Source organism: Eutrema salsugineum, unplaced genomic scaffold (genome assembly GCF_000478725.1).
Source record: "Eutrema salsugineum unplaced genomic scaffold, Eutsalg1_0 scaffold_13, whole genome shotgun sequence".
NCBI lineage: Eukaryota > Viridiplantae > Streptophyta > Magnoliopsida > Brassicales > Brassicaceae > Eutrema > Eutrema salsugineum.
In genome coordinates this window covers 5,810,383-5,835,063 of record NW_006256885.1, presented here as the reverse complement: position 1 = coordinate 5,835,063, position 24,681 = coordinate 5,810,383, and the positions used below count along the sequence as shown (strand labels likewise).

General features: G+C 35.0%; 7 protein-coding genes and 1 non-coding gene across 8 annotated transcripts; 4 read left to right on the top strand and 4 right to left on the bottom strand.

Moving 5' to 3' along the window:
- Positions 1 to 400: 400 nt before the first annotated feature.
- On the bottom strand, positions 401 to 3,201 carry LOC18023472 (GDSL esterase/lipase CPRD49). Its single transcript, XM_006407402.2, has 6 exons — positions 2,472 to 3,201; positions 1,892 to 1,969; positions 1,348 to 1,488; positions 1,100 to 1,176; positions 852 to 1,001; positions 401 to 771 (listed from the first exon to the last, which is right to left on the bottom strand). The coding sequence occupies exons 1-6, from the start codon at positions 2,580 to 2,582 to the stop codon at positions 558 to 560; spliced, it is 771 nt and encodes a 256-aa protein (XP_006407465.1). The 5' UTR covers positions 2,583 to 3,201; the 3' UTR covers positions 401 to 557.
- Positions 3,202 to 3,411: 210 nt separating this feature from the next.
- On the bottom strand, positions 3,412 to 6,271 carry LOC18023471 (elongator complex protein 4). Its single transcript, XM_006407401.2, has 9 exons — positions 6,096 to 6,271; positions 5,682 to 5,860; positions 5,366 to 5,592; positions 5,199 to 5,262; positions 4,933 to 5,080; positions 4,515 to 4,593; positions 4,168 to 4,327; positions 3,999 to 4,090; positions 3,412 to 3,785 (listed from the first exon to the last, which is right to left on the bottom strand). Exons 2-9 carry the CDS (start codon positions 5,812 to 5,814, stop codon positions 3,618 to 3,620), a joined length of 1,071 nt encoding a protein of 356 aa, XP_006407464.1. The 5' UTR covers positions 5,815 to 5,860; positions 6,096 to 6,271; the 3' UTR covers positions 3,412 to 3,617.
- A 425-nt stretch (positions 6,272 to 6,696) lies between these two features.
- On the top strand, positions 6,697 to 8,503 carry LOC18023470 (protein yippee-like At3g11230). Its single transcript, XM_006407400.2, has 5 exons — positions 6,697 to 6,978; positions 7,602 to 7,645; positions 7,759 to 7,867; positions 7,991 to 8,046; positions 8,138 to 8,503. The coding sequence occupies exons 1-5, from the start codon at positions 6,883 to 6,885 to the stop codon at positions 8,220 to 8,222; spliced, it is 390 nt and encodes a 129-aa protein (XP_006407463.1). The 5' UTR covers positions 6,697 to 6,882; the 3' UTR covers positions 8,223 to 8,503.
- A 2,335-nt stretch (positions 8,504 to 10,838) lies between these two features.
- On the top strand, positions 10,839 to 11,602 carry LOC18023469 (WUSCHEL-related homeobox 5). The gene is made up of 2 exons (XM_006407399.2): positions 10,839 to 11,221; positions 11,373 to 11,602. The coding sequence occupies exons 1-2, from the start codon at positions 10,879 to 10,881 to the stop codon at positions 11,600 to 11,602; spliced, it is 573 nt and encodes a 190-aa protein (XP_006407462.1). The 5' UTR covers positions 10,839 to 10,878.
- A 528-nt stretch (positions 11,603 to 12,130) lies between these two features.
- On the top strand, positions 12,131 to 14,744 carry LOC18023468 (26S proteasome non-ATPase regulatory subunit 7 homolog A). Its single transcript, XM_006407398.2, has 10 exons — positions 12,131 to 12,460; positions 12,810 to 12,902; positions 12,993 to 13,074; positions 13,263 to 13,359; positions 13,499 to 13,574; positions 13,693 to 13,751; positions 13,902 to 14,024; positions 14,168 to 14,225; positions 14,318 to 14,403; positions 14,495 to 14,744. The coding sequence occupies exons 1-10, from the start codon at positions 12,274 to 12,276 to the stop codon at positions 14,570 to 14,572; spliced, it is 939 nt and encodes a 312-aa protein (XP_006407461.1). The 5' UTR covers positions 12,131 to 12,273; the 3' UTR covers positions 14,573 to 14,744.
- Positions 14,745 to 18,205: 3,461 nt separating this feature from the next.
- Positions 18,206 to 19,794, bottom strand: LOC18023467 (transcription factor DIVARICATA). The gene is made up of 3 exons (XM_006407397.2): positions 19,525 to 19,794; positions 18,908 to 19,302; positions 18,206 to 18,783 (listed from the first exon to the last, which is right to left on the bottom strand). Exons 1-3 carry the CDS (start codon positions 19,549 to 19,551, stop codon positions 18,393 to 18,395), a joined length of 813 nt encoding a protein of 270 aa, XP_006407460.1. The 5' UTR covers positions 19,552 to 19,794; the 3' UTR covers positions 18,206 to 18,392.
- Positions 19,795 to 20,071: 277 nt separating this feature from the next.
- Positions 20,072 to 20,144, top strand: TRNAR-CCU. Its single transcript has one exon. It is a non-coding gene; the product is annotated as a tRNA-Arg (tRNA).
- A 672-nt stretch (positions 20,145 to 20,816) lies between these two features.
- Positions 20,817 to 23,556, bottom strand: LOC18023465 (L10-interacting MYB domain-containing protein). The gene is made up of 4 exons (XM_024159109.1): positions 23,434 to 23,556; positions 22,369 to 22,662; positions 21,740 to 22,288; positions 20,817 to 21,625 (listed from the first exon to the last, which is right to left on the bottom strand). Exons 2-4 carry the CDS (start codon positions 22,651 to 22,653, stop codon positions 21,011 to 21,013), a joined length of 1,449 nt encoding a protein of 482 aa, XP_024014877.1. The 5' UTR covers positions 22,654 to 22,662; positions 23,434 to 23,556; the 3' UTR covers positions 20,817 to 21,010.
- Positions 23,557 to 24,681: the final 1,125 nt, after the last annotated feature.

Genomic DNA, 24,681 nt, shown 5'->3' with positions numbered 1-24,681 from the left:
GAATAAACCGCTTATTTTTCCTTGAAATATTTAAAGTATTCTTTCCTTTTGGTTTTCTGTATTTTTCCCATTTGATATTTTATCTATTCCTTTAAAATAATTATTAAAACCAATTTTAGCTCTCGTGATTAGTGTGTGTGTATGAATGTGGCAAAATACATAGACATTGATTATGTCAGTTTTTCTTTCTTAAACATTTCATAATTTTTTGACATTTTTTTGTTATAGTTAAATGTTACAAGTAAAGAAACAACCTTTGACCATGTAATGGGTTTCAGATTTCAACTTTCTACTTTGAAGACTTTTTCCGAAGGTAAGAGGCTCTTTAAGAAATTATTACTTAAGCACAGACTTGGAGTCTATGATTCCTGTATAAACGTAAAGCATGAGGAAACCAAAACACTTTGAAATAAAAACGTTTTCAGAAGATAAACTAGTAAACAATCTAAAACAAAGTACATTAAGACATATTGGAATCGAAAATGGCCAAGGCAACAATAAATTATATAAAGTTCTTGTTGTTGTTGTTGTTGTTGTTGTTGTTTGTAATGGTCAAATCAATCCCATTGTTCTTCCCAAAAGTAAGTCCATTCCGAAGAGTTAACAGTCTTTTTGCCATCTGCAGAAACAAGATCATACGGAGAGTCCTCAGAGAATTCAGTTGGCATCGATTTCCAGTGAAGCGACGGTCTCCATTCCGCTTCTTTAACCACTCTCAGTACCTCTGCAGCCACCAGTTTGCTTCCTTGTGCTGACAAATGAATCCCATCTCTGTAAGAAACCAGAACATCATCGTTAAAGTCATCTGCTTTCTGAGATCAAAACTTGTTCTGGATTCTAAACACACTTACGTGAAGCAAACGGTTTCCCAGTCATCTGCTTTCTGAAGAGTAGAGAAGAGATCAACTACTTGTAAGCCGAGCTCTTGGCACAGCTCCACACAAGCGTCTGAATAAGTCTTGCAGAGCTCGTTTGTACGGATCACCTCGCTCAAGTATGGGCTTTTTGTGAGAGAGAAACAAAGAAGCAATGAAATATTAATTAAGACAGGAGCAAATACGAAGAGATAAGTGGAGAAAGTCAGGGGAAGTCATGTCACCTTTGGTTTTGACGAACCTTGGCCTCGTCCACTGGAGGGCAGCTAAGAAATATGATGCGGGTCGAGTCTGAAAGGCTCTGATGAAACAGAGCATAGAGCATTAGAAGCTTTAAGGATAACATTATAAAGATTCAGTAAGATAAGCCTCAATTCCAAGTCTTCATAAGAAAGAAAATGAGCACTTGAGAAGGCTTTTCAAACGTGACAGGAGAAAAAGATTAATAAATCAATATCTGTAAGGAAGTAACCTGAAGATGAAGAGCGATCTTCTTCATGTTATCAACGTATTGAGTAACTGGTACGTGAGGTCCTAGACCAGAAGGGTGAGGCGCCATTGAGTCGTTTCCTCCAAAATAGACAACTACCAGAGAAGGTTGCACTGCAGCATCCTGCATCCATTACGAGTTATATATCTACGCCTGCCATTTGTAGACAACAATGTGGAAAGAAACCAGAAGCATTGTACACTGATAGTTCTTTGCAAACGTAAAGCTCATTCTACAAAAATTTCAATGATAGGTACATGGAGATTCAAGACATTATAAAATCAGAGAACACAGCTTAACAATCAAGAAAACTCGAACCAGGCAGACAAGATACATTTCTCTGGCAACAGATGTGCCTAACCATGGAAGTAATTACAGACACTTTTGTGATCCTTTTGAGCAATTTATAATGGTAATTAATCAAACAAGGTTTCCAAAGAATTTCTTTGTATCCAATACTGAATCTATGATAATCTAGTATAAAGAAACTAATAGATATACGGAATCCACAATTCTCAAGAGTTACCTTAGGGAACACTTTGTCCACAACTTCCAAAGCACGAGTTGAGTTCCATCCATAATATCCTCGCAGAATGATGTCGGCCTATACACGTTTTGTTCACAGAAGAAAAAAGTCACATTTTTGATCAAAGAGCCCACATTCATCAATTGTCTCCATAAAATCCCACCAAATTTAATTTTGCATTAAATGCATTTCCTTTTGGAATATCATTCCACCGACCAAAGAGACAACAACACGGCAAAGCTTCACTTTTCATTTTAGACAATAGTTCCACAGAAAAGAGAACCAAACATGAAAACATCCCAAAGGGAGAAGTAATAAGCTTCTGCAATCCTTTAGTCATCAACTACGTTGAAGAAAGGTCATGAATTTTTCCAGAATCAACGTTTAGAATTCAGAAATTCGAAGGCTAATTTTTTTTTAATAAAAAAACATATAATTTATGGACATAACAAAAACAGTAATTAGAACAAGGCGATCCACTTAAGATTTCTCTGAAACTAGCGAATTACTGATCAAATAAAAACCCGAAGAAGTTACAAAGAGTGATCGCGAGAGAGAGAGAGAGAGAGAGAGATTAAACCTTGCGAGCATAGACCTCGGAGAGAATGGCGCCCCAACCTCCATGGCCGAAGCTCATCTGGACGATGGAGGATCCAAATAGAACGATCTGAGGCCGCGACGGTCCAACCATTTTATCTCTCTAATCTCTCTCACACCAACCAACCACACAATCACGTCTCTTCCTCCTCTGTTCACCACAACTGAAACTGGCCCTTGATTCTCCACGGCAAACCTGACCGATCTCTCTCTCTCTCTCTCTCTCTCTCTCTCTCTCTCTCTCTCGCTCTCTCTCTCTGTCTCTCTGTATCGATCTCGCACACTCTTTGTCGTAAGTTGCGAGATTAAATGCACGAAAGTCTCGTTTTTTATTTATTTATAAATACAACAGAAAAATTGAAAAAACAAGAAAAAAAACAAACAAAACAAAAGCCTGCTTATATATGACGGGCATTACTGTTATTTCCTTTTTAAAGGATCTGTTTCTCCTAGGCCTGTTTGTTTGTGAACAACACAATATTCAATGATGATTTTACTTTAATATTATAGTTTCATCATCACTTCCTTTTATATATTTCATAGAACAATGGAAAGCTAGGATAGAAGAATGATGTGAAAGCTTTATTTTCTGCTTATATTTGGACATATTAGTTTATGGTTTCTCTTGTTTATGTTTATTATAAGCTTTGAAAGAATACAAGTCAATAAAAAATAATGAGTGTGGGTAGAGACACAGATTTATGAGCAATAATTCAAATGATGTGTTCGTTGGTTGGTAAGTAAAGGAGCACCAAATATAGATCAACCGACACTTCATTCAATGCCCCCAACGATTTCTTTATATAATCACGTTTTTTAGATCATACGTTAGCCGTTAGGTACTTTGGATCTATTATTTGGCCAAAGTTGCATGGATACAACAAATGAAATGATATAGATCTCATGTTTTTGTTTTTTTTTTGTTTTTTTTTTTTCTCTCATGATATAGATCTCATGTTTTTGTTACTTAAAAGACAGATTATAGAAAATACTTTTGCTTCGCTTTTAGCTAATGTCAAAACTGTTTTTTTTTTAAGACCCAACATTCTAATGCCCAGTTCCTGAAGTGAAAGCAGAGAACTTAGAAAAATAAAGCCAAGAAGAAGATGAGGAAAACTAACTCCGCAACTCAAAAATCGAGTGCTCCAGATTTGGATGATCCTGAGCAGCTCCCAGATGTGCCATACGATGTTCCACTGGACCCATCTACGGGGGCTTGATTCAGACACTCTAGAGCCAAGAATCTTCTCTTCTTCAAGCTCATCGAGAAAGTCTTTGCATCAAGAATTACAGGCACCTGTTTCATTAAACAATTCCAGACAAAGCCAGTATTTTAGGAACAAAAGAGGGAACTTTGGATCAGATGGGGTTGGGTAAAAATTTAAACTTCATCAAGGCTTTTCGGTTGGAATTGTTTTGATTGTGGCTTAGAGGAGCCCATAAAGGGGTTTTACCGTATTTGCTAACAGGTTTCAGGGTAATAACATGTCTACATTGAGGAGATAAATACCTGCGTGTTAATTCGTGCAACCTTGTGTACGTTGAGGAATCCATTTATGTCCTTGTAGCCAGTGAGAAGTTTCTCCAATTCCTTGTCACCATCTGGGAAAAAGGTGAGAACACTTGTCAGCCAATGATGATAATCTATTAACGAGAATAAGCAGATCAGGGGAACAAACCTGGGATCGCTTTGATAGAGAGTAAGGTATCCGCCATGTGCTGCAATCTTTTTGAGGAAGACGGGGAGAGCATGGAAGGCGGGAAAGTAACAATGGCTACCGCATTTGAAACCATCAGCATACTTTTTAGCAATCTTATGAACGAAAGCATGTCTGATTCCTGTGTTGACAGAAACAATTAATCAAAAACAACACGATAATATTGCCTTGGTAGAAGATAGAAGAGTGCCAGCTACTGTTTTAGCTTTCATCAAATTTAGAGTCAGAGAATTTTGGTTAAAAAGTAAACTGACACTTTGTTATATGAAGATAGGCTATAAGTTTAGAGAGCTCTTCGACCAAATTACCTTATCAGAATACTCACACAGGGGAGAGCAGAATGACTGGATTGCGATGCGGCCAACGGATGCAATGCTACTGCTGTTTCTGTGGAAATAATCACACAAAGAAAAAAGGATAAGCATCTTAATAAAGTCCGAAAAATTAATAGAAGAACTTGAACAATATCTGAACAAGTGACGAACTAGAACAATATCTGAGGATAAAACTAATGGAAACATACTGTATCATCTTTATATTGGGAACATTAAAAAACTAAAGTCCCTCCCAATAAAGTAGCACATTTGGAAGTATAGGAGAGATGTCGAGAAAATGAGCTTAGGAAAATTTTCACGTAATAGATATGGAACTGGACAAGCAAATTTTATGGATTCGAAACTAGTGAGAAGTAGTTGACCATCAAATAAGAAAGGGATGCCACACAACCTCGGAAATTTTGATAAAAAAGTGGCGCAGTGGTCCTGAGCAACGGAAAGATCCGAAGAATCTAACAGACTGACACAATCTATTGGCCGTCCGCTAAGAAATTGCCTCTCCAAGGGCTTTCTCATATCAAAGTCATTGGAGTAATCATCTGTTCCAGAATTAAATGAAAAGGATTATGTATCCACAGAATGATAGTAGCTTACTAATAGGTTGATTTATTCGTGAATGACAAATATGAGATTATATAGCCGCACAAACTAGATTACCAATAGAATTCTTCTGGTTTTCCATATACTTCCGATACTGCCAAGCAATCCTCAAGCTCTCTCCCTACAATATTGACAACGATGAACACGACCCAACTTGTAAATAAGTCTTCATGTCTTGGCAGGAAAAAACAAACAGAAAGAAGGTACAGAGGAGAAGGAAGCACCTGATCAGGGTCGGGCGCTGTAGGTTTATCCTCTTTGGATGATGCAGGATGCGGCAACGTACCAAGAAACCCTCTGGGATCTTTCGAAGGACTAGCATAAAGAAGTGGTTGACTGTTAACAAGCCCCTGAGACATGAAAGTTCTTAACAGATCCATATGATGCGGTGCTTCAGGATCTTCCATCACCATTACTAAGCTTCCCAAAGGATACCCACCACCTAGTATCCCTGGAAACAAAATAAAAGACAATATATTTAGCACCAAAAGCCAAAGTCTCTCATCCTCATGATTGGTAAATAAGGAGGAGAAATCTCACTGTCGAGATCACGAATCCCGGTCGATATAAAGGTTGTGCCATTAGGACCGCATTTGAGACCAGGTATTTGAGGCGATGACACAACTGATATGTTGCGAGAGAAGCTGCTACTACGAACGTTGGTTGCAGCCATAGCCGAATTAAGTAATCACACAAGGAAGTCGCTCCAGGTTCAAAATCTAGACATCCCAAAACAAACAAACAATCGATAAGCAAGGCGATACTAAATCTCTCTTCTTTTATTTCATTCAGGCATTGGATCGAACATCTATCCGGCAGCATAGACTAGAACCATAAGCTAATTCAAAGAATAAACACGTAAACTAGAGATAATCAATGAGACTCAGAACACATTGAAAATCGATATCAAAATCTAATTCTATGTGACCAAAGAGAAATTACAAGGCTTGATACCTTTTTCGCCTTTTCTGAAGGTTTATGAAGGTAGTCAAAGAAAGTCCGAATAAGTTCGCGTAGTTCAAAACCTCGTTGGCGTCTCCGGCGACCAACTGAGTGAGAGATGAGATTTTAACTTCGACGAACCACAAGGAACGACGCAGAAAGATGCGGTTTGCGTTTGTGTTCGGCTTCCGAAGAACTTCGCGGCTTATTTAGAAAGGAGAGTCGAGAATCTAGTAAAGACTCTTTATCGCCCAGAAGGTTTTACATTGTATCGATTAAAAATTAGGGGAAAATGAAAAAGACAAAAAAAGACGAAATTTATGGTCCATGTCCAATTGTCCATGGCATTATAAACAGTGAACAATATAATATTTTTGACAATTTGTATGATACATAAAGAAGCAATCACGTATATATAAACTCCATCAATCTAGTAGCAATATGAAACATAATATTATAAATATACTATAAGAGTTCTCTTCGTAATACGCATAAAAAAAAAATAGTTTCCGTAAATTCCCAAGCCATGACTTTGTCAGGTCCACGTTTCTACAAAAGATGTAGCATTTTTTTTTTATATAAATATAAAATATCGTCAAAGACCACTCTGAATTTCCTCCATTTTATAGTTTTTCTTTTTTTCTTTCATCTCAAATCGGCAGATAATTCTAACGCCTTCTTCCGTAATTTAGTGATCTCCCATTGTATATCACACTACTCTCCTTGATCGGTTCCTTTTTCAACAAGTAGATTTTTTTTTCTTTTGGTTTTAAAATCGATATCTGGAGAAGAGTGACAGATGGGGAGATTGTTCTTGGTGAATTTGGAAGGCAAGTCTTACAGCTGTAGGCACTGCAAGACTAATCTTGCCCTCTGCGAAGATGTCGTCTCCAAGGTTGAATCTGATTTTTTTTTTTTTTTTTTTTGGTTTCTGGAAGTTTTTTTGTTACTTAACCGTGATTTTGCTGCTAAATCTTAATCTGGGTTACTGCGATTTCTCTCCGATCAAAATCATCATCAGGAGGTTTCTTCTCACTATGATTGTATTTTGATGATTACGCAATTAGATGATCTAAATTGACTGGAAAGCTTGCATTGTTATTGACTATGCCCTTTTGATGATTATCTGGAATCTCCTTGATCAAAACTCTCAATTATCGATTCAATTGTATAAGAAGGACGAGAATTGGGACTACTTTCATTTTTCTTAGATTGTCCTGCATTCTCAACGCATCACTGTTTTTAAATTTCTAAGCTCTTCATGTAGGAAATTAGATCAATCTATGATTCAAACATTGTCAGACTCTCTCTCTCTCTCTCTCTCTTCTGGTATGTGATCTTGAGACTGTCCTGCATTCTCTTCGAGTATAATAATTTGATTGGTGTCTAAGCTGTGTCGTATCTTGGATTTAATTGCGATTAGATGCAAAAATGCAATCGTTTCGATTACTTATTTCTAAGTGCTTATAGTTCACACTTAGAATAACACTGACAACATCTTTGTTTGTCTGTTGACAGTCTTTTCAATCCCGACATGGGAAAGCTTACCTCTTCAGGAAGGTGTAAGTTTTCTTCTTCAAGTTTGATCTGTTTTTTTTTTTTTTTTTTTTTTGTGGTCAAAGCTGGACAGGAATAGTTTTATGCATTTTTACCAGTACTGAATTCGTGTGGACAGAGCGAATGTGTATGCTGGGAAGAAGGAAGATAGGATGATGATGACCGGAATGCACACCGTGGTTGATATTTACTGTGTCAAATGCGGCTCTTATGTTGGATGGAGATATGTAAGGAAACAATCAAAATGTTTGTTTCTCTTTTTTTTTGGAAAAGTGATTTTGCATTTTGGCTCTTGCTTTGCTACACTACGGTTTCTTGGTCTCAACTTTTTCTTTGTTTGTTATTCACAGGAGGTTGCTTTTGAAAAGAATCAAAAGTACAAGGAAGGAAAATCTGTTCTCGAAAGGTAACTACCCGATTAATCTTGATAGCTGATTTTGATGTTAAACAAAGGTTTTCTGAGTTGAGCTGATGAATTGGTTTCAAATTCTTGACAGGTACAAGGTTTGGGGTCCGGATGGGAACAATTACTATGTGGCTCAAGAAGTTGAGGCCGGAGAAAGTGATACTGATGATGCTTGATCTCAATTCACTAATTTTTATCTGATTTGTACATTCTCTCCTACTTTTCCATCTTTCTACAATTCTTTTCAGTGTTTTTTTTTTTTTTTCATTTTTTTCATTTTGTGAACCATCCATCTTCCATTAGGACACCTTCAGAGATCAATTGTTTGTGTTGCAACTACTTGTGGAACACATACAATTAGAGATCTCTCATTATCTATCTTGTTTGTCAAAGCTTTAAGCTTGTTTCTAAAGGTTTTTTACTAAATGAATAGGACTGTACATTCCTGTTTAGAAATCAAATTTGATTTGGATTCTTTCCAAGTCTAAGACAGAATCAACCATATTCGCTTGGTTTATTCATAAAAACATTGTGTCGTTTGGGGCATTTGGGCTTTGTTTTGTTGAGAGAACTTACCAAATTAAAGCCAACTTCTTTTGAGAAACAATTCTTTGACTGTTGAGAAACAAATCTTTCTGACTCGGTTTCAAAGATCAAATGCATATGCAAATACGAACCTTACCCTCTGGTCATAAGTAATTTATGCCGATATTCTGAAGAAGTTTCTTGGATTCCAACTAGTTATGTTACACAATTGATTGTCGGCCCTATCAATACTTGCTTTCATCAGGTAGCAAACATCATCAAAGTATAATTAAGTTTTACATAATAAAAGACTTTTGAAATTTTCTAAATTCCTTTTTTATAATATAACACTTATGAAATTTTATATAAACAGATTCAATTAGTTTTCAATTATATATATATATATATATATATATATGTGCTATCAGAAATTGAATGTCACCTACAATTTTTCTCCAGCATGATAAACAGTGGTCCAAAAGTATTTTACCATCAAAAATATACAGATAATTATTTGTTTGATAAACATATTTAAGAATATGTAGAAAAGTATCCAGCAAATTACCATATTTTGAGAAATATCAATGCATATATAAGAAATTCAAACATATTTGAGAAAAATTATGCGAAATAAAACGTGCGCGTACGCACATGTATGACCTAGTAAGAAAAGTGAATTTTTTTGTTCCAAAAATTGTACGCATAGTTACTTAAATCAAGATTGTTGTCCATCAAGGTTAGACAACTTCCATAAGTGTCGATTGCAGTAGCACAAACGGGTTGATTGATAGCACTCTATAATGGAGTATGCTTTTAATAATAGTAATAATATCGTATAACAACTTTGAAACCAAGGTTGCCTTTTGAGGTTCCCAAAACTTGGAACCCGGACTTCTGTTTTTTTCCTGAAAAAACAAAACACTATGCAAAGTTGCAAACTACTGAATATCAATATCAGGGCAATACAAGAGTTTTGAATTTGACGCCGTATTGATCAATTTAAGAAAAAACAATAAGCAATGTATACGCGAGATGTAAATTGCCTATAAATCTGTGGGCACCTTTGCTAAATAAAATGTTCGAAAAGAAAAACAAATTATACACGAGAGAGACAAAGATATTTGGAAGTACTGTTATGTTGTTTAGCGAAGAGTCCTTTGTTTATAAAAACAATGTTTGGTTTTATTCACATTGTCATCTTACTCTTTGGACCATTTTCGTATTGCTTAGCGTCCCGTGCATGTGTCCTCTAAATCATCACCATTAATACAGTTTTATGGACACATGAATATAAATAAGCGAAATGAGATTTTTTTTTCTTTTCAACTAGATTTAGTTCTAATGTTTCTTTTCTGTTTCATTTATATATATAAAAAAAAACTTTTTCTATTTTGTTAGAAGTGCATGTCATTTAGAGATCTAAAACATCTAGAGTTCTAGACCATGCAAATTTCCTGTCTACAACTAATAAAACTTTTGTATTATAAAAAAATAATAATAAAACTTTTGTATTATAAATAAAACTAATAAAACTTTTTTCCTGCTTATTATTTAAACTTACCAAATCTGAGGATATCTAAACATTTTTTGTTTTATTTGCAAATGGTCTTTTGTTGAGTTAAAATAAATATGATGACAACAAAAATTTCATGAACAAAAGAAATTAAAATTTTCCCAGTCTTGCAATTTGCCGACCAAGCTCCCTCAAGTGTCACATCTTTTGTGTAAAACAAAATACAAAACTACCGTTAAATAACTTGTGAGATTGAAGTGTCACATCTTCTGTGGAAAACAAAATACGAAACTAACGTTAAAGAACTTGTGAGTCAATCTGTTCACATAGTGTCATGTTTACAAATATTTACATTATTATTTACGTCTGGAACTCGATATAAACTTTAAACAAGGATGGCATAGGAGATCTGTATGGATAAACTATTATATCACACTAGAAAGTGTCAAAATAATAATATGAGAATACATATGGGAACAGAAGCAAAGGTTAGGATAAAGAAAACGATCAAATCTGCAAAGATCAGTCTCTCCCGAATCCCCAAAAAAAACAAAGCATGCATTTCGTAATAAACAACTCATCATAAAACGACACATAGCTCGAAAACCTCTCCCCCCGACAATTTATCAATTCAATTTCTCTTTTTAATCTTCTTTTTGTTTTTAAAAGATCCACAATCATGATATATATATGATATACTCCATTAAAAGATCTCCGCATATGTTATATATATATATGGGGGTATATTCAAGCCCTAAAACGTAAACACCTAAATTGAAGAATTATATCTGAAAATGTCATTCCCCGTGAAAGGTCGTAGCTTACGTGGCAACAACGGAGGAGGAGGAGGGACGGGGACGAAGTGCGGGAGGTGGAATCCGACGGTGGAGCAGTTGAAGTTATTGACCGATCTGTTTCGAGCCGGTCTTAGAACTCCGACCACTGACCAGATTCAGAAGATATCTACGGAGCTCAGTTTCTACGGCAAGATCGAGAGCAAGAACGTTTTCTATTGGTTCCAAAACCATAAGGCTAGAGAGAGGCAAAAACGCCGAAAAATCTCCACTGATTTTGATCATCATCATCATCAAGAAAATGATCATATTTCTCATCACCATCGTCAACCATCGAATAAAGGTAATTCTCAAGAAAATACTATAGCTGATGTCATTTCTCTGGCTAGTTGTTTTGTGGTTTTTTTATAATGTTTTTCCCCTAGCTGTTACGTTGTTTTTAGTGATATATGATGTATTTAAACTTTTTAAGGGTGATTGTATTACTTATGTAGATGTTTTTGAAATAAACGAGGAAGAGGAAGAGAGGGTAATAGAGACATTACAACTCTTTCCGATGAACTCGTTCGAAGACTCCAAGGTGGAGAAAATGAGAAGCAGAGGCAATAACCAGTTCCGTGAATACATTCGAGAGACCAACACGACGACGTTCCCGTCGTACTCTTCATGTGGAGCTGAGATGGAACATCCATCGCCGTTGGATCTCCGATTAAGCTTTCTTTGAATTTTGTAGTGACCACCTAATTATTGTCTCGACTCTCGAAAGTCCGAGAACAAAAAGAAGAAGAAGACATTTAAAGAGATCTTATGTATTTTGAATTATGACTCAAATATCCAATGTACAAATCATAACATGGAAGCTTTTACAGAATATTGACCTGAAAATTATAGTCTACCATAATCTTAGACCTATTTAGTTGTTGACGGCACAAACGAAAAGAGAAATAAGAAAAAAAACAGAGGTATTTGGTCCGAGAAACTATAATAAATTACATTAATGGTAGGAAAAATTATTTTTGATCACGAAGTTATTCAAAATGTTTTTGGGGTAACCCAATCAATTTACATGTACCACCAAACCGGGTCGATACAACAAACAGAGATTAAACTAAACCAAAAGTGATAGAAAACATTAATGAGCAAATAAATTGTTTAAAATGTCACCTTTAGGGCCCATATAAATGGGCTCTGTAATAGAAAGGTCCATTATTTGGTTTAACCCATCCAGCTTCATAAAATAGAGAGCTAGAAGAGAGAGTTGGCTCAGAGGTTTTTCCTGGGGAAGAAGTAAACTCAAGCTCCGTGAGAGAAAACGGAATCGGAAGTTTTTGGTTTTGATAAATCCCAGTGATAGAATAATTGAGTAGTTGTCAAGCGAATTTGATTCTCCCTACAATGGATGTGATAAAAACGCAGCAGATATCAGCGAGGACGATCGAGAAAGTGGTTGTTCACCCACTTGTCTTGCTTAGTATCGTCGACCATTACAATCGTGTAGCCAAGGACACTCGCAAGCGCGTCGTCGGCGTTTTGCTCGGAAATAGCTCACGTGGCACCGTCGACGTCACCAACAGCTACGCAGGTGCTCTAATTTTATTTTTTTCCTTTCTCTTCGATCTCACTGCTTGCTATTAGTTCAGATCTCGGAAATTTGTTTGAGCTCTTGCTATTTCAGAATTCGCCATTTTTAGTGGTCTTATGTGAAATTTACTTCAATTTCGTCCATCTCGTGAGGTTAGACACTAATTTATATGTTAATGTAATTTTGGGATTTTGTAGCGTTTGGGTTGCACAATTGAGTACTTTAAGTTGATTCTGTGATACTGACTGATATCTACTCAAGTTAAGTGTCTTCCTCCTTAGGGAATTGGATTCAGTTTGTTCTGTTTGAGCTCTTGCACTTGCTTGACCTTTTGTATCTCGATTTACAGTTCCTTTTGAGGAGGATGACAAAGACTCAAGCATCTGGTTTCTTGATCACAACTACCACGAGTCGATGTTTCACATGTTCAAGAGAATTAACGGTATGTCTCAGGAAAAATAAAATAATGCTTAAGAGTATATATGACTATGCTGGAAAACCTCGTGTTGATCTATTTAGTGTTTGCTTTCAGCCAAGGAGCATGTTGTGGGTTGGTACAGCACAGGTCCTAAACTTCGAGAGAATGATTTGGATGTTCACGCTTTGTTCAATGGGTAGGACCATGGCTTAAGGCAAATTCATCTAGTCTTTCTTTTTGGGTGGTGACATGAGATATATATGGTTTGATGGTCTCTTTAAGTTATGAAATCATTTTAAAGCATTTACAATCTATCTCTTCTCTCGTTCTATCCTTTAATGATGCTTTACTCTTGAGTTTTGATCTTGGTTCCTGGTATTGCAGCTATGTTCCAAATCCAGTGTTGGTCATTATTGATGTCCAACCTAAAGAACTTGGCATCCCCACAAAAGCATACTATGCAGTTGAGGAGGTGAAGGAGGTAAAACACCAGCCCTTTTCTAACCATATCATTTTCTCGACTGTTCAATTGCATCTGAGATACTTGATTTACTTTTTTATCTTTCTGTAGTTATATCCATATATTTAATCGTCTTGATAGTACTTTTCTTGTTCTGTAGAATGCTACACAGAAGAGCCAGCAAGTGTTTGTACACGTGCCTACAGAAATCGCTGCTCACGAAGTGGAGGAAATTGGTATGTTGACATGGGGAAAACAAATCCTTCTGTTTTAGTGGTATAAATGATGAGCTTCTGTAATTTATTATGAGGAAATTCATTGTAGTCCAATACCTGCTTGTTTGTTCTTGAACAGGTGTGGAACATTTGCTCAGGGATGTAAAAGACACAACCATTAGTACCTTGGCAACTGAGGTTCGTTTACTCACACAAAACTTGAGCATTTCATTATCATGCTTGTTAACGCTTCTCCAAATCATGATCGTTACTCTTAAAGTATATAATGTGAGGAACATCTATCTTTATGCTGGAGGAAGTTAAAATGATTGGAACTATATATTTTAGGTTACTGCGAAACTTACTGCTCTAAAGGGATTGGATGCACGACTTCGGGAGATTCGGAGTTACCTTGACCTTGTAATCGAAGGAAAACTCCCATTAAACCACGAGATCTTATACCATCTCCAGGTTAGAACACTTCCCAGCTTTTAAATCTAGATGACTGGTAGAAGTTTTATTTATCAAACTTGTTATCGTCCTAGTATCTGTTGCTGCTATTACCTATTGAGGATTGATCAGCTAATTTTAAATACTCTTTCGAAAACCTGTAGGACGTATTCAACTTGCTTCCTAACTTGAACGTCAACGAATTGGTTAAAGCCTTTTCAGGTTTGCCTTTTCTGCCTTCAAATTTTATGTTGGCACAGTTATTCCCTAACGTTTTTTTTTCCATTCATAATAACTTTATTCATTTTGTGCAGTGAAAACAAATGACATGATGCTCGTTATTTACCTTTCTTCTCTCATTCGAAGTGTAATCGCCCTCCACAATTTGATCAACAACAAGGTCAGAGGATCATCTCTCGCTCACTCACTCTAAAAATATATGAACTTGCTCTTCGGATATTGTTTGTTTAACTATGGCTTGTATGTTACAGTTATTGAACAAGGAACATGAAAAAGCAGAGGACTCAAAGCCTGTTGCCATACCCGCAACGACCCAGTCCCAGCTCTAACTCATGGCGAGAGTGGGGGTGACTGCCCTGGGTCCAACACCCAGTTTTTTTTTTTTTTTTTCCTAATGTTTAAAATTTGACAAAAAAAAATCATGAAAATTCTATTATCCTTTCTTTTAATACAGCAAACCCTTGATCTAATATCTTACATTATATAAACTTATTTTGCATTCTAAAATATCACATGTTAACAGTTTATTTTATTTATATTAATCAGTACTATGATTGCTAGCTACAAGAATTATAATCCACTAAGAAGTAACAAAACATAAAATACATAGATACCATCAAATGTTCAAAACGAATCATATTAATTGAAGATTATGTACATTAGGCTGGTTGATTTTGGTTTAGATGTGGTGGATTCGGTTAACAACTGGTTTCGTTTCAAGATGAGTACACCTTCAACCAGAATCTCTTAAGTCATACTAGTATAAAACTAACATACTGTATATCGTATAGTTTGGTTTAAAAGGCAATCACATTAAGGAATATACAGTCCAATAGTCACTTTTTTTTTGGTTTGAATATAGTCACTTTATTGAGATTTTTCATGAAACAAAAAAAAAAAAACTAAAAAAGAAGGAAAATAAAGTTCACCGGTTGCGGAAGCTTCGTGAAAAGGATATATGATGATAAGCGCGAAAAATATGAAAGTATGATATCAAGAATGTGCTTTGCTACGCAATATGCTTTTAAGCCTACTTTTTTAAGAACATCTTATTTAAATAGACTCTACTACTAAACTATACATTAAGTTTTTGTCGTTTGCATAAAATAGTTGGATGATACAATTTAATATGCTCATAATTAGGATTAGCCTTACGTCGCAAAGCTCCTCGACGATTCTCGTACTTATTTTAACTGTTTCAATGTTCGTCATGATGTTTATATACGCCCACAGGCCCTCTGTGCATATGTCGCTTGGTATACTACTTATACATCAATAACTTAATATATTTTTCCCTACTTAATTAGTTGTAGTTTAGAAAATACATGTATAAAAATGATTTCTTTCAGTCGAGCTAGTGTATTCATACAATAAATCTTGAATTCTTGGACAAATTACGAAAATATAAGTATTACAGATTTCTTTTCCACGATTAGTTTATGATAAAAATCTATAACTATATCTATTGTCATATACTTTTGCTATGGAAAAGATCTAAAGAATCGTCGTCATTTCACTTTAAATCCATATTTGATTTTTCTTCATGTTGTTTCAAAGTTATCAGTATCGTAAATCTTAGTCATCAAATAGTGGATATATACACACGCATGTTATATATGTGGGCCAAATAGCGTATACTGTATAGTATATATATGGTAATGCATGTATGACGTAAGAACATTGAATCTATATATATTATATTATTATTCACATAAATGAACTTGTAAGATATTACAAAATATTTTACATAAATAAACATTTATTTATAAAATATTACATAAATAAATATTTATTTATAAGATATTATATAAATAAACTTTACGAATATAAAAAACCCAATATATTCCGCCGTAAGATAGTTAAATATATAACTCACATATTTGTTTTGAATATATATAGATATAAATCAAAAATTTATTTAGTTTCTTTACTTAATAAAATATTAAAATATATTCTATTATTTTAAAGAATAATCAATCCATATATATAAAAAATCTATTTTTATTTTCATAATTAATTAGTATATTTTCAAAAATCAATTCAATTTTTTTATAAAAAGTGAAATATGTTTTCAAAATTTTACGGATTGGTTGAAAAAATATTTTAGTAAATTGAAAATAGATAAAGTAGATGGGTTTGTCCACTTTAACAATCCTATATATAATCATTATTAACACGTATTATAGAATTCATTAACTAAAAATGGTAGATTGATTTCTATTCACAATTAAAATTTTATTTTATGGATATATATATTTAGATTCTAATCCATGTTGGTATGTATATATATATATATCTATATATTAACATCATATCACTTTTATATTCAAAAACTACTAATAATTAAACTGAATAACAAAACTAGCTCAAACTCCTTTTCGATGGATATATATATAAGTAAATATTGGTTGTCTGATATTTCTATATGTATTGTGATCTAATAGTCACCAATTTTATTTATTTAATTTTTTCGTTACAAGATTTTTACCATCAATTTTAATTTAACCAAAAAATTAAAATTTAATTTTTTTAAAAAGTTTAAAAAACATTACCCCACACATTGCGTGGGTTAATTTCTAGTGTTTTTCAAATTGGTACACATCAGTGTAAGGCATGTAGATCCCATCGAGGCGACCAGATCGAAAGTGACAAAATAACTAAAGGGTGGCAAAAGAAGTAAAGCCATAAAGTTGCAAGAAAAAAAAACTCTACTTTATAATTTCCGAAATAGGATTAGCAAATCGCAATATCATATCACAATTGATGATCAAGATTCATCTAAAACAGAAGATAGGGTTCTTCAATCAATTCGATCTCTTTGAATATGAATTATACTAAATAAATTGCTTAGTTAAGTTTAGTGTTTGTTTTTATAATCGGGAGAGCTTGATCCAAAACCTAGGCCATCTTTTTATAATCTATAGAAAAATCAGATATTTTGTCATTTAAAACATTTATAATGATAATATTTGAGAAAATTACCATGGAATGACCTTTTTAAAAAATAATGATCATAAAAACTCGAGTATTGATAACTCAACTTTTATGTAAATCCTTCAACTATTATATCAACATGAATTAGTTAACTTTCTGATCATTTCTGATCCTTCTGGATCATACACAAATCATCTTATATGTAAATTTCATTTCAACAATGAAAAGAAAAATCCGGGTCATATATGTTAACTCTGTCGTTAATCAAGAAAAATAACCAACTGTATCAGAATTGTTCAAATAAATTGATAAAGTTTGCTAACTTCCCATGCAGACAGTCCATATGATCACTATGATTTATCGTTATTCATACAGTAGCTTTATAAACTATTGAGCATAGTAAAATACTTAAATAATCCTTTTCTTATCTCATGCTATAAAGTATACAACAAAAGTTTTAGCCATAAATATTATAAATTATTTTTGTATCCAAATGACACCATTTGAGATAAATTCTAAACAAGTTAATAACTTAATATATATGGGGAGGCAAAGGGGTTGGTGTAATAGATGAGAAGAATGAGATTCTTTGGTCAGAAGTGGAAAGCAGACTCAGCCTCTATTTTATACTGAAATCAATTGTTCATACCTTCCACTAATGCCCACACAAAATTTCCAACCATATCATCTACTATAATCAATTTTTCCAAATTAATTTCTAATTAAAATTCTTAAAACTATAACTCGGATCTAGTATTTCTACTACGGAAACAAGTATCAAAGTTAATTCAGTTTTACACTTTTACTTTTGTTACTTCATATCGAAATTCGGGTCTTCTTAGTTATACACTTATATGTACTACTCTTCTTTTTTTTTGTGAGAAAAAAAAAGATCCGGAACTTCTTATACTTCATTGCATTTAACTCCATAAAGTTGTGGTCAAATGTTATCGTAAACGCAGAAGTCTTTTCACAGCTACTTACTATTTTAATGGAAACGAAAACATAGATATTCTAATTTAGTGGGATTTCGTAGACACAAACACACACATATACACACACACATAGAGTCACATTTATGTAAAAGAAATACAAGTTTATACTTTAAAACCACACAAAAAACATATTTAAACTTGGTTTTTTCTTGTATTGCCCTATTTACATAATCAAAAATCAACATCTTTAGAACGCTGAGTTTGGTGCTTCTAAGTTACCTTAAGCTCCAACACCGAATGCATTTGCTCCGGCGAAGTTAATGGCAGCATCGAAGGAAGATGGTGATGGAGAAAACAGGTTCTCCGAGGATAAATTCTGACCCATAAACATTATTCCCTCCTCGGCATTATCCTTGTCAATAAACCCTAAATCCGGGAGGATATCTATGTGATCGGAAAAGGAACGATTAATGAGATTGGCGTTGAGAAGATTAACGGTTGTGGTGTCATGGATGCTTGGCCGGCGCTTATCCTTGGCTCCGGAGAGTTGTCTCTGGTAATACTTTTGCGCGTGGCTGGCGACTTGCGTTGGCGTCTTCGACACCACGAAGTTTCTCGATATGTTTCTCCAATCTCCTTTCCCGTACTTGAGAAGCCCTAACAAGAACCTCCTGCAGAGAAAAAAGAACAAGAAACAGAGCAATGTAAATCCCTTAAATCAGGGTAATGACTTGCATCACAAGAAACACAGATATAGAAAATTTGTGTCAAGAGAAACATATAGAGTCTCTTAACCTGTGTTCTTCCTCTGTCCAAGGAACTCCTTTCTTTCGATCTTGATCAGATCCTCTGGCTCCATTAGGTCGTTTCCGACACGTGTTTGGGTCAAACCCATCTGTAGGGTAACCCGGAATAGGGACACGTCCAGCTTCTATGTCGAAAACGTCTTCTTCGAGCTTACTGTATTGCTTCATAACATCAAAAACAGTCTTTCCAGGGATCATGGAAGCAACTTTGAACCAGCGATCGGGCGAGTCTTCAGCGTATATCGCAAGGGCTCGTTCAAACATCTTGTTCTCTTCTTTAGTCCAGATGCTGCTGCTCGTGCTTTGTAAGCTCATCATCTCTTGAACAACGAACCGGTGTTCAGAGATAGGAACGTGAGAGAGTGGATGCAGAGTCTCCATTAGCTAGAAAAGAGGAAGAAAAAGGTTCAACTACAAACACAGCTTAAAAGAGTCTTCTTTTTTTTTGAAAGAAAATATGGAAGCTTGAGGATTGATTTGTGGTATTAGGAAAATATGGAAGCTTTTATATATAGGATTTAATGATAAAATATTAGGAATGGAAGGGGGGAAGAAATGACAAAAGGGAAGGTAGATCAAGAATCGTATACTGAGGGAATCAAGAACCTGATTTGGGTGAGAGATTTCAAGCATATAAAACCGACTCTGTCTCGAATCTGAAAAAGACTCAAGCTTTGAAGAATCTATGAGAATCTGCAAAAGTGGGTCAACCAAGGAAGACAAAAACAGCAGAGCCACCAGATGAGAATTTCCTCGGATATGAAGCTGTGATGAGAACACAAAGAGAAAGACAGACTTCAAGATCCAACTGAGAGAGAGAGAGAGAGAGAGATTGTGAAGGACAAAGAAGAGTATTATAGAGAGAGTCACTGTTGATTTGGGGGCACTCAGAAGAGAAAGGAATTGCTTTTTTTTTTTCTTTTTTTATATATAAGGGAAATTTGGATTGGAAAAAAGCGAATGGCACCACTCGGATTCTTGCGGTTCGTTTTTGTCAGAAAAGATGATTGATTTTAAATGATTTTTATATATATTCTGAATACGACAAATTTATTCCATCGTCTTTTTTCTGGTCCACACACAGGTAGACTATGTAACTGATATTTGTAATATACGTTTATATATAAACTAAAAAGATTGCTTCAACATAGGAGCGCCTGTAGCTCAGTGGATAGAGCGTCTGTTTCCTAAGCAGAAGGTCGTAGGTTCGACCCCTACCTGGCGCGGTTATATGAAGTATGTTTTTCGTTTTTTGTTTTTCGATTTAGTTTTAATCTCGATTTAAAATTTAAAAGCGAGCAATTAAAATGTGTTGTACTCCACAAAGCATGATCAATGATGTATACTTGTAATATCTATGTCGGTCAGGATATTTTCAACAAAGCATGACAAATTTAGTATAGCTAAGGCTCATTAAATCCCATTATCTCTACATTTTAAAGATTTTTACTTGTTTGATGATTAAAATAGTTACAGATTACTTTCTTCAAAAACTCAAATTTGTTTTTGTTCTTCCAAACCAAAGTTTTATTAAAACAAAAAATATTATAGCGCCTGGAGTTTGTTACAGCTGAATCGACCATACTTAACATATAAATTTAGTATGAAACAAAAAAGTAACGTAGAAATTTCAAATGAAAATAAAAGTTTTGAAATCTGTCAGATTTTTAACCTAACGTAAGTTCTGAAATGAAAATAAAAGTTTTGAAACTTCATTTCTGTTCCAATCATAAACAAGAGAAAAAAAATGTAATCAACCTGAGAAGGGTCGTCTTTGCAAGCCTTTCTTGAATCACAAGCAACCAAACAATTCTTAATAAGCATTTCTCAGATCCCAATAGATAGATTAAGATCTTCTTTTCGCATTTTGAGAATATCACTTAGGAGGCGGTGGAAAATAGATGCATTGTTCTCAAACTGTTTGAAAATAGATGCATTGTTCTCGGTTACTCCAACATTATATATTACCAAAACAAAAAAAACCTGTTTATCTGAAAAAGATAAATAAAGGTTTTTCCTGAAAAGAGATATAAAGAGTTCAGCTAAATCACACACATAAGCAGGAGGGACTGTTGATAGTTAAAAGAGGAACTTAGGCAGCAAGGGTAGGACGACCAGCCTGAAGTCTGAGCACCCAAGACATTCTCAAACTTGATTTCTTCAGCTGCAAGAAGATCTCTCTGTACTCTTTCTTCAGAAACAGATCCAACGCAAACAAGTACAGATCACTGCCTTGCTCTACCTCTTCCATGGCGTCCAAACACTCAATACATTCACCAATCGTATACTGGTACTGCTTAGCCGATGCTAACGGACCCTCACATAACCTCTCGGCCTCCAACCGCGTACATATCGGAGTTTCAATCTCAATATCTTGTAACCGAGACTCTGCAAAACCAACACTGTTATATCTCCTGCGATGCGGAGTGTGAGAAGGCTCAGCATCATCGTCACCATTATGATCATCATCATTATCATCATCATCACCATCATCTCCATCTTCACTTCCAGTGACTGGCTCGTTTATGTAGAGTGTTGATAATGGAGTTGGGTCATGTAGCTGTGGTGATTCGGAATGATCCCGCATTTTCTTGCGGTAAGGACGGAAATCTGCTTTTCCTGGTTCAATAACTCCTTCGAAGATGATTGCTAGTTTGTCCGCGCAAGGAACTTGTTTCCTTCTGAATTGTGCAGCTCTAGGGTTTTCCTGTGAAATCAACACCAACAACAACAACAAACAGAGAAACAAAAGATCATATCTTTTACCCTCAAGGTGCAAAATTTACCAAATGATAATACATTTTTGATCACCGTTTCTTACCCTTATTAAGATTCTCCAGTCCTCTTCCGTTGCGCCGAAAGTACGAGTATTTGGATCCCACTTCATGTTAGGATTACCAATAACTTGACACCAAATCTTCCAAGCTTTCCTCGTACAATCCCAGTGGTTTTTCATCTGCGCTCTTGTGTAACTTTTCCCAGAGTTTTGATTGATAGTCTCAAGCATCATTCTCCAACTTTCCTTTGGATAATGTGTGTCAGGTCTGTTTCCTTTGTAAGTCTCCTGGACCAACAAGTCGACAAACAGCTCGTGTGTGGCCGGTGACCAATACCCTTTTGACTGAGAAGTCGAGAAATTAGATGCGATTTGCATATTACGAGTCGAGAAATTAGACGCGATTTGCATATCATCATCTCCAGTTTCAGCTTCTTCTTCATGATGCCTGCTTCTTCGCTTCCTCTTCCATTTACTAGAACCAGAGTCATCGTCTCTACTACCACCATCTACGTTACTTCCTTCAAAGATAATCTCTAGTTTCTTGAGAAACAACGGAGGACTCAGCCGATACGGCCCAGCATCAGGATTCCTCTGTGAAAAATCCAATATCATGTTATATAATCCTTAAGAAACACCCAAATACACATATAACACAAAACAGGTCTTTGTACCATTATATAGTTGGCCCAGTCTTCATCACTGGCATTAAAGGTGCTCGTCTCAGGATCCCATTTCATATCACTGCATTGTACAAGTCTACGCCATATTTTCCACTGCTTGCACATTGTGTCCCAATGATTCTTAAGCTGCTTCTTGTTGAACCTCGCGCCTGTCCTCTGTTGAAATGGTTCCAGTAAATGCTGCGTTCCAGGTTTGTTCCCCAGCAGCTTTTGCTCGACGCACAAGTCCACAAATACTCTGTGGTATTCAGGTTCCCACGCGGCTTTGGTCTTCATAATTCTTTACTATATATATACGTGTGTGTAGGTAAGTAAAGACAACAAAAGGTAAGTTCTTTTCCAAAACAAGTTCCACATTAGAAATCACGGGAAATAATGTTTATGAAAAATGTCCGTTTTCGAGGGTTCTTAAAATCTAAACAAGTGTACATCCACATCTATCTGGAAAATTTACATCATGTGTTTGAAGCTAAATCAAGAATAAACATTAGATTAGAGCCAAAAATTCTTAGATTAGCGAAAACAATTGCCAGTGTATTACTCAGAAACATACATGACTGAATCTATACAAATATATCCATCCACATTTGTCTGGAAAGTTCTTATCATGCCTGAATCTAACTTATCAAATGCAAAATGCAATCAGATTTCTAAGAACAGATTTTATCTGGTGTCACAAACACATCCCACGAGACCACAAAGGAAAGCAATTCATATCAAGCTAAGCTCTATAACAATGATTTTTGAAAGGCTAATTATGATAATCGACTAGATCGAGTGCTCAATTATCAAATGACAATTAACCGATTTAGGGTTATAGCTTTTACACTAGATCGAGTGCTCTTTAACCCGAACAAAAACAAAACAATACCAAAAAAAAAAAAATTTGCGACCAGCGATTTGCCTGGGAAAAAAAATTATCGAGAAATCGGACGCGAAATTGGGCATCGCACAAAACACTAACCAAACCACGATGGAGAGCTATCAGAGAGATAACACTCCCGTGGCCGGAGAAGAAGAACGGGAAAAATAAAAATGAAAACGTAAAACGTTTACCGGGAAATTTAGATAGAGTGATCTGATGAACACAGTGTGGCGGTGTGGCTGAAGAAGCCGATCGCGATTTTTCCTCGCTTTCTCTGATTTTGGCGTTTGGGCCGCTCGGGTCGGAGCTTTCTGGCTTTCTCTGAATGCTAGGCCGATTTTTTTTATACCGGTTATACCGGTTCACTTTATTGGTAACTTTATTATTGTGTTGACAAGTTTCAACCAAAAGTTTGTTCAACAGATTTAATCTTCAATTCTATAAATTGCCATAGTTTTTTAGTATGTTTATAAGTAAATTTACGCGCGAAAAAAAATTAGGTACACAAGTAAATTTGCGAGATTTGAGAATTATTGTTATTTACTATGTTTTATTTTCACTTTAGCAAAAAAGACATTCATTTCTTTATCACAAATGGATTGGAGCCTATTTCATTGTTGTCACAGATTTCTTTAAGTAAACAACGATTGTACTCTGGGAACTTGATTAAATCTATAGACGGTAAAAAAAAAATACTAATTACACTTAGATAAAATAGATCAATAGTATTTATTTATATTGGTTAACTTTAATTACACTTGTTCTTTTTTTAAGATGACATCTAACGTTAAACATGCAAGAAGGATTCCATGTAACTGAAGTTTAAGTTTAAAAGCAATAAGGACAATTTAATTCATTTTAATAAATACTAAAAGAGCTGGGAAATCATGTTTCATTACAAACAAACAAACAAACAAATAAAAAAAAGCAGAGGAAATCATGTTAGAAATAATTAAAAACTATTGAAAGTCTGCTAAATTCTAATGGATGCAAACAAAAACTAATAGGTGCAATAATTTCAAATCAGATTTAAGAACTTACGAGTGAGTCAAAGCTCTAGAACCCTTACTCTTCATACATACATGCACATATATACAAGAAGTTATCGGTTGGCCTTTATAATTGGAATTGAGTGGTTGGATCATTATAGTCAGTGTTTTCTCTTGTTCTCTGGAAAAGATTGAAGTAAAAGGATTTGACAAGACAAGGTATTGTTGCAGAAGAATATGACCCATCTTCTCTGGTCTCATTTAGTTCTCCTTTGTCTTGCTCTGTCCTTTTGACTCAGTTCTCTGATTAAAGAGTCTATGGCAACATTACAAATCAGTAACCCAACTTATGACTCTGTTGAAGAATTTACGGCAAACAGTTATGAATCCAATCTGTGAGTTGAGATCATAACCTTGAACTGCAGAACATAACTTGGATTCACAGACAAG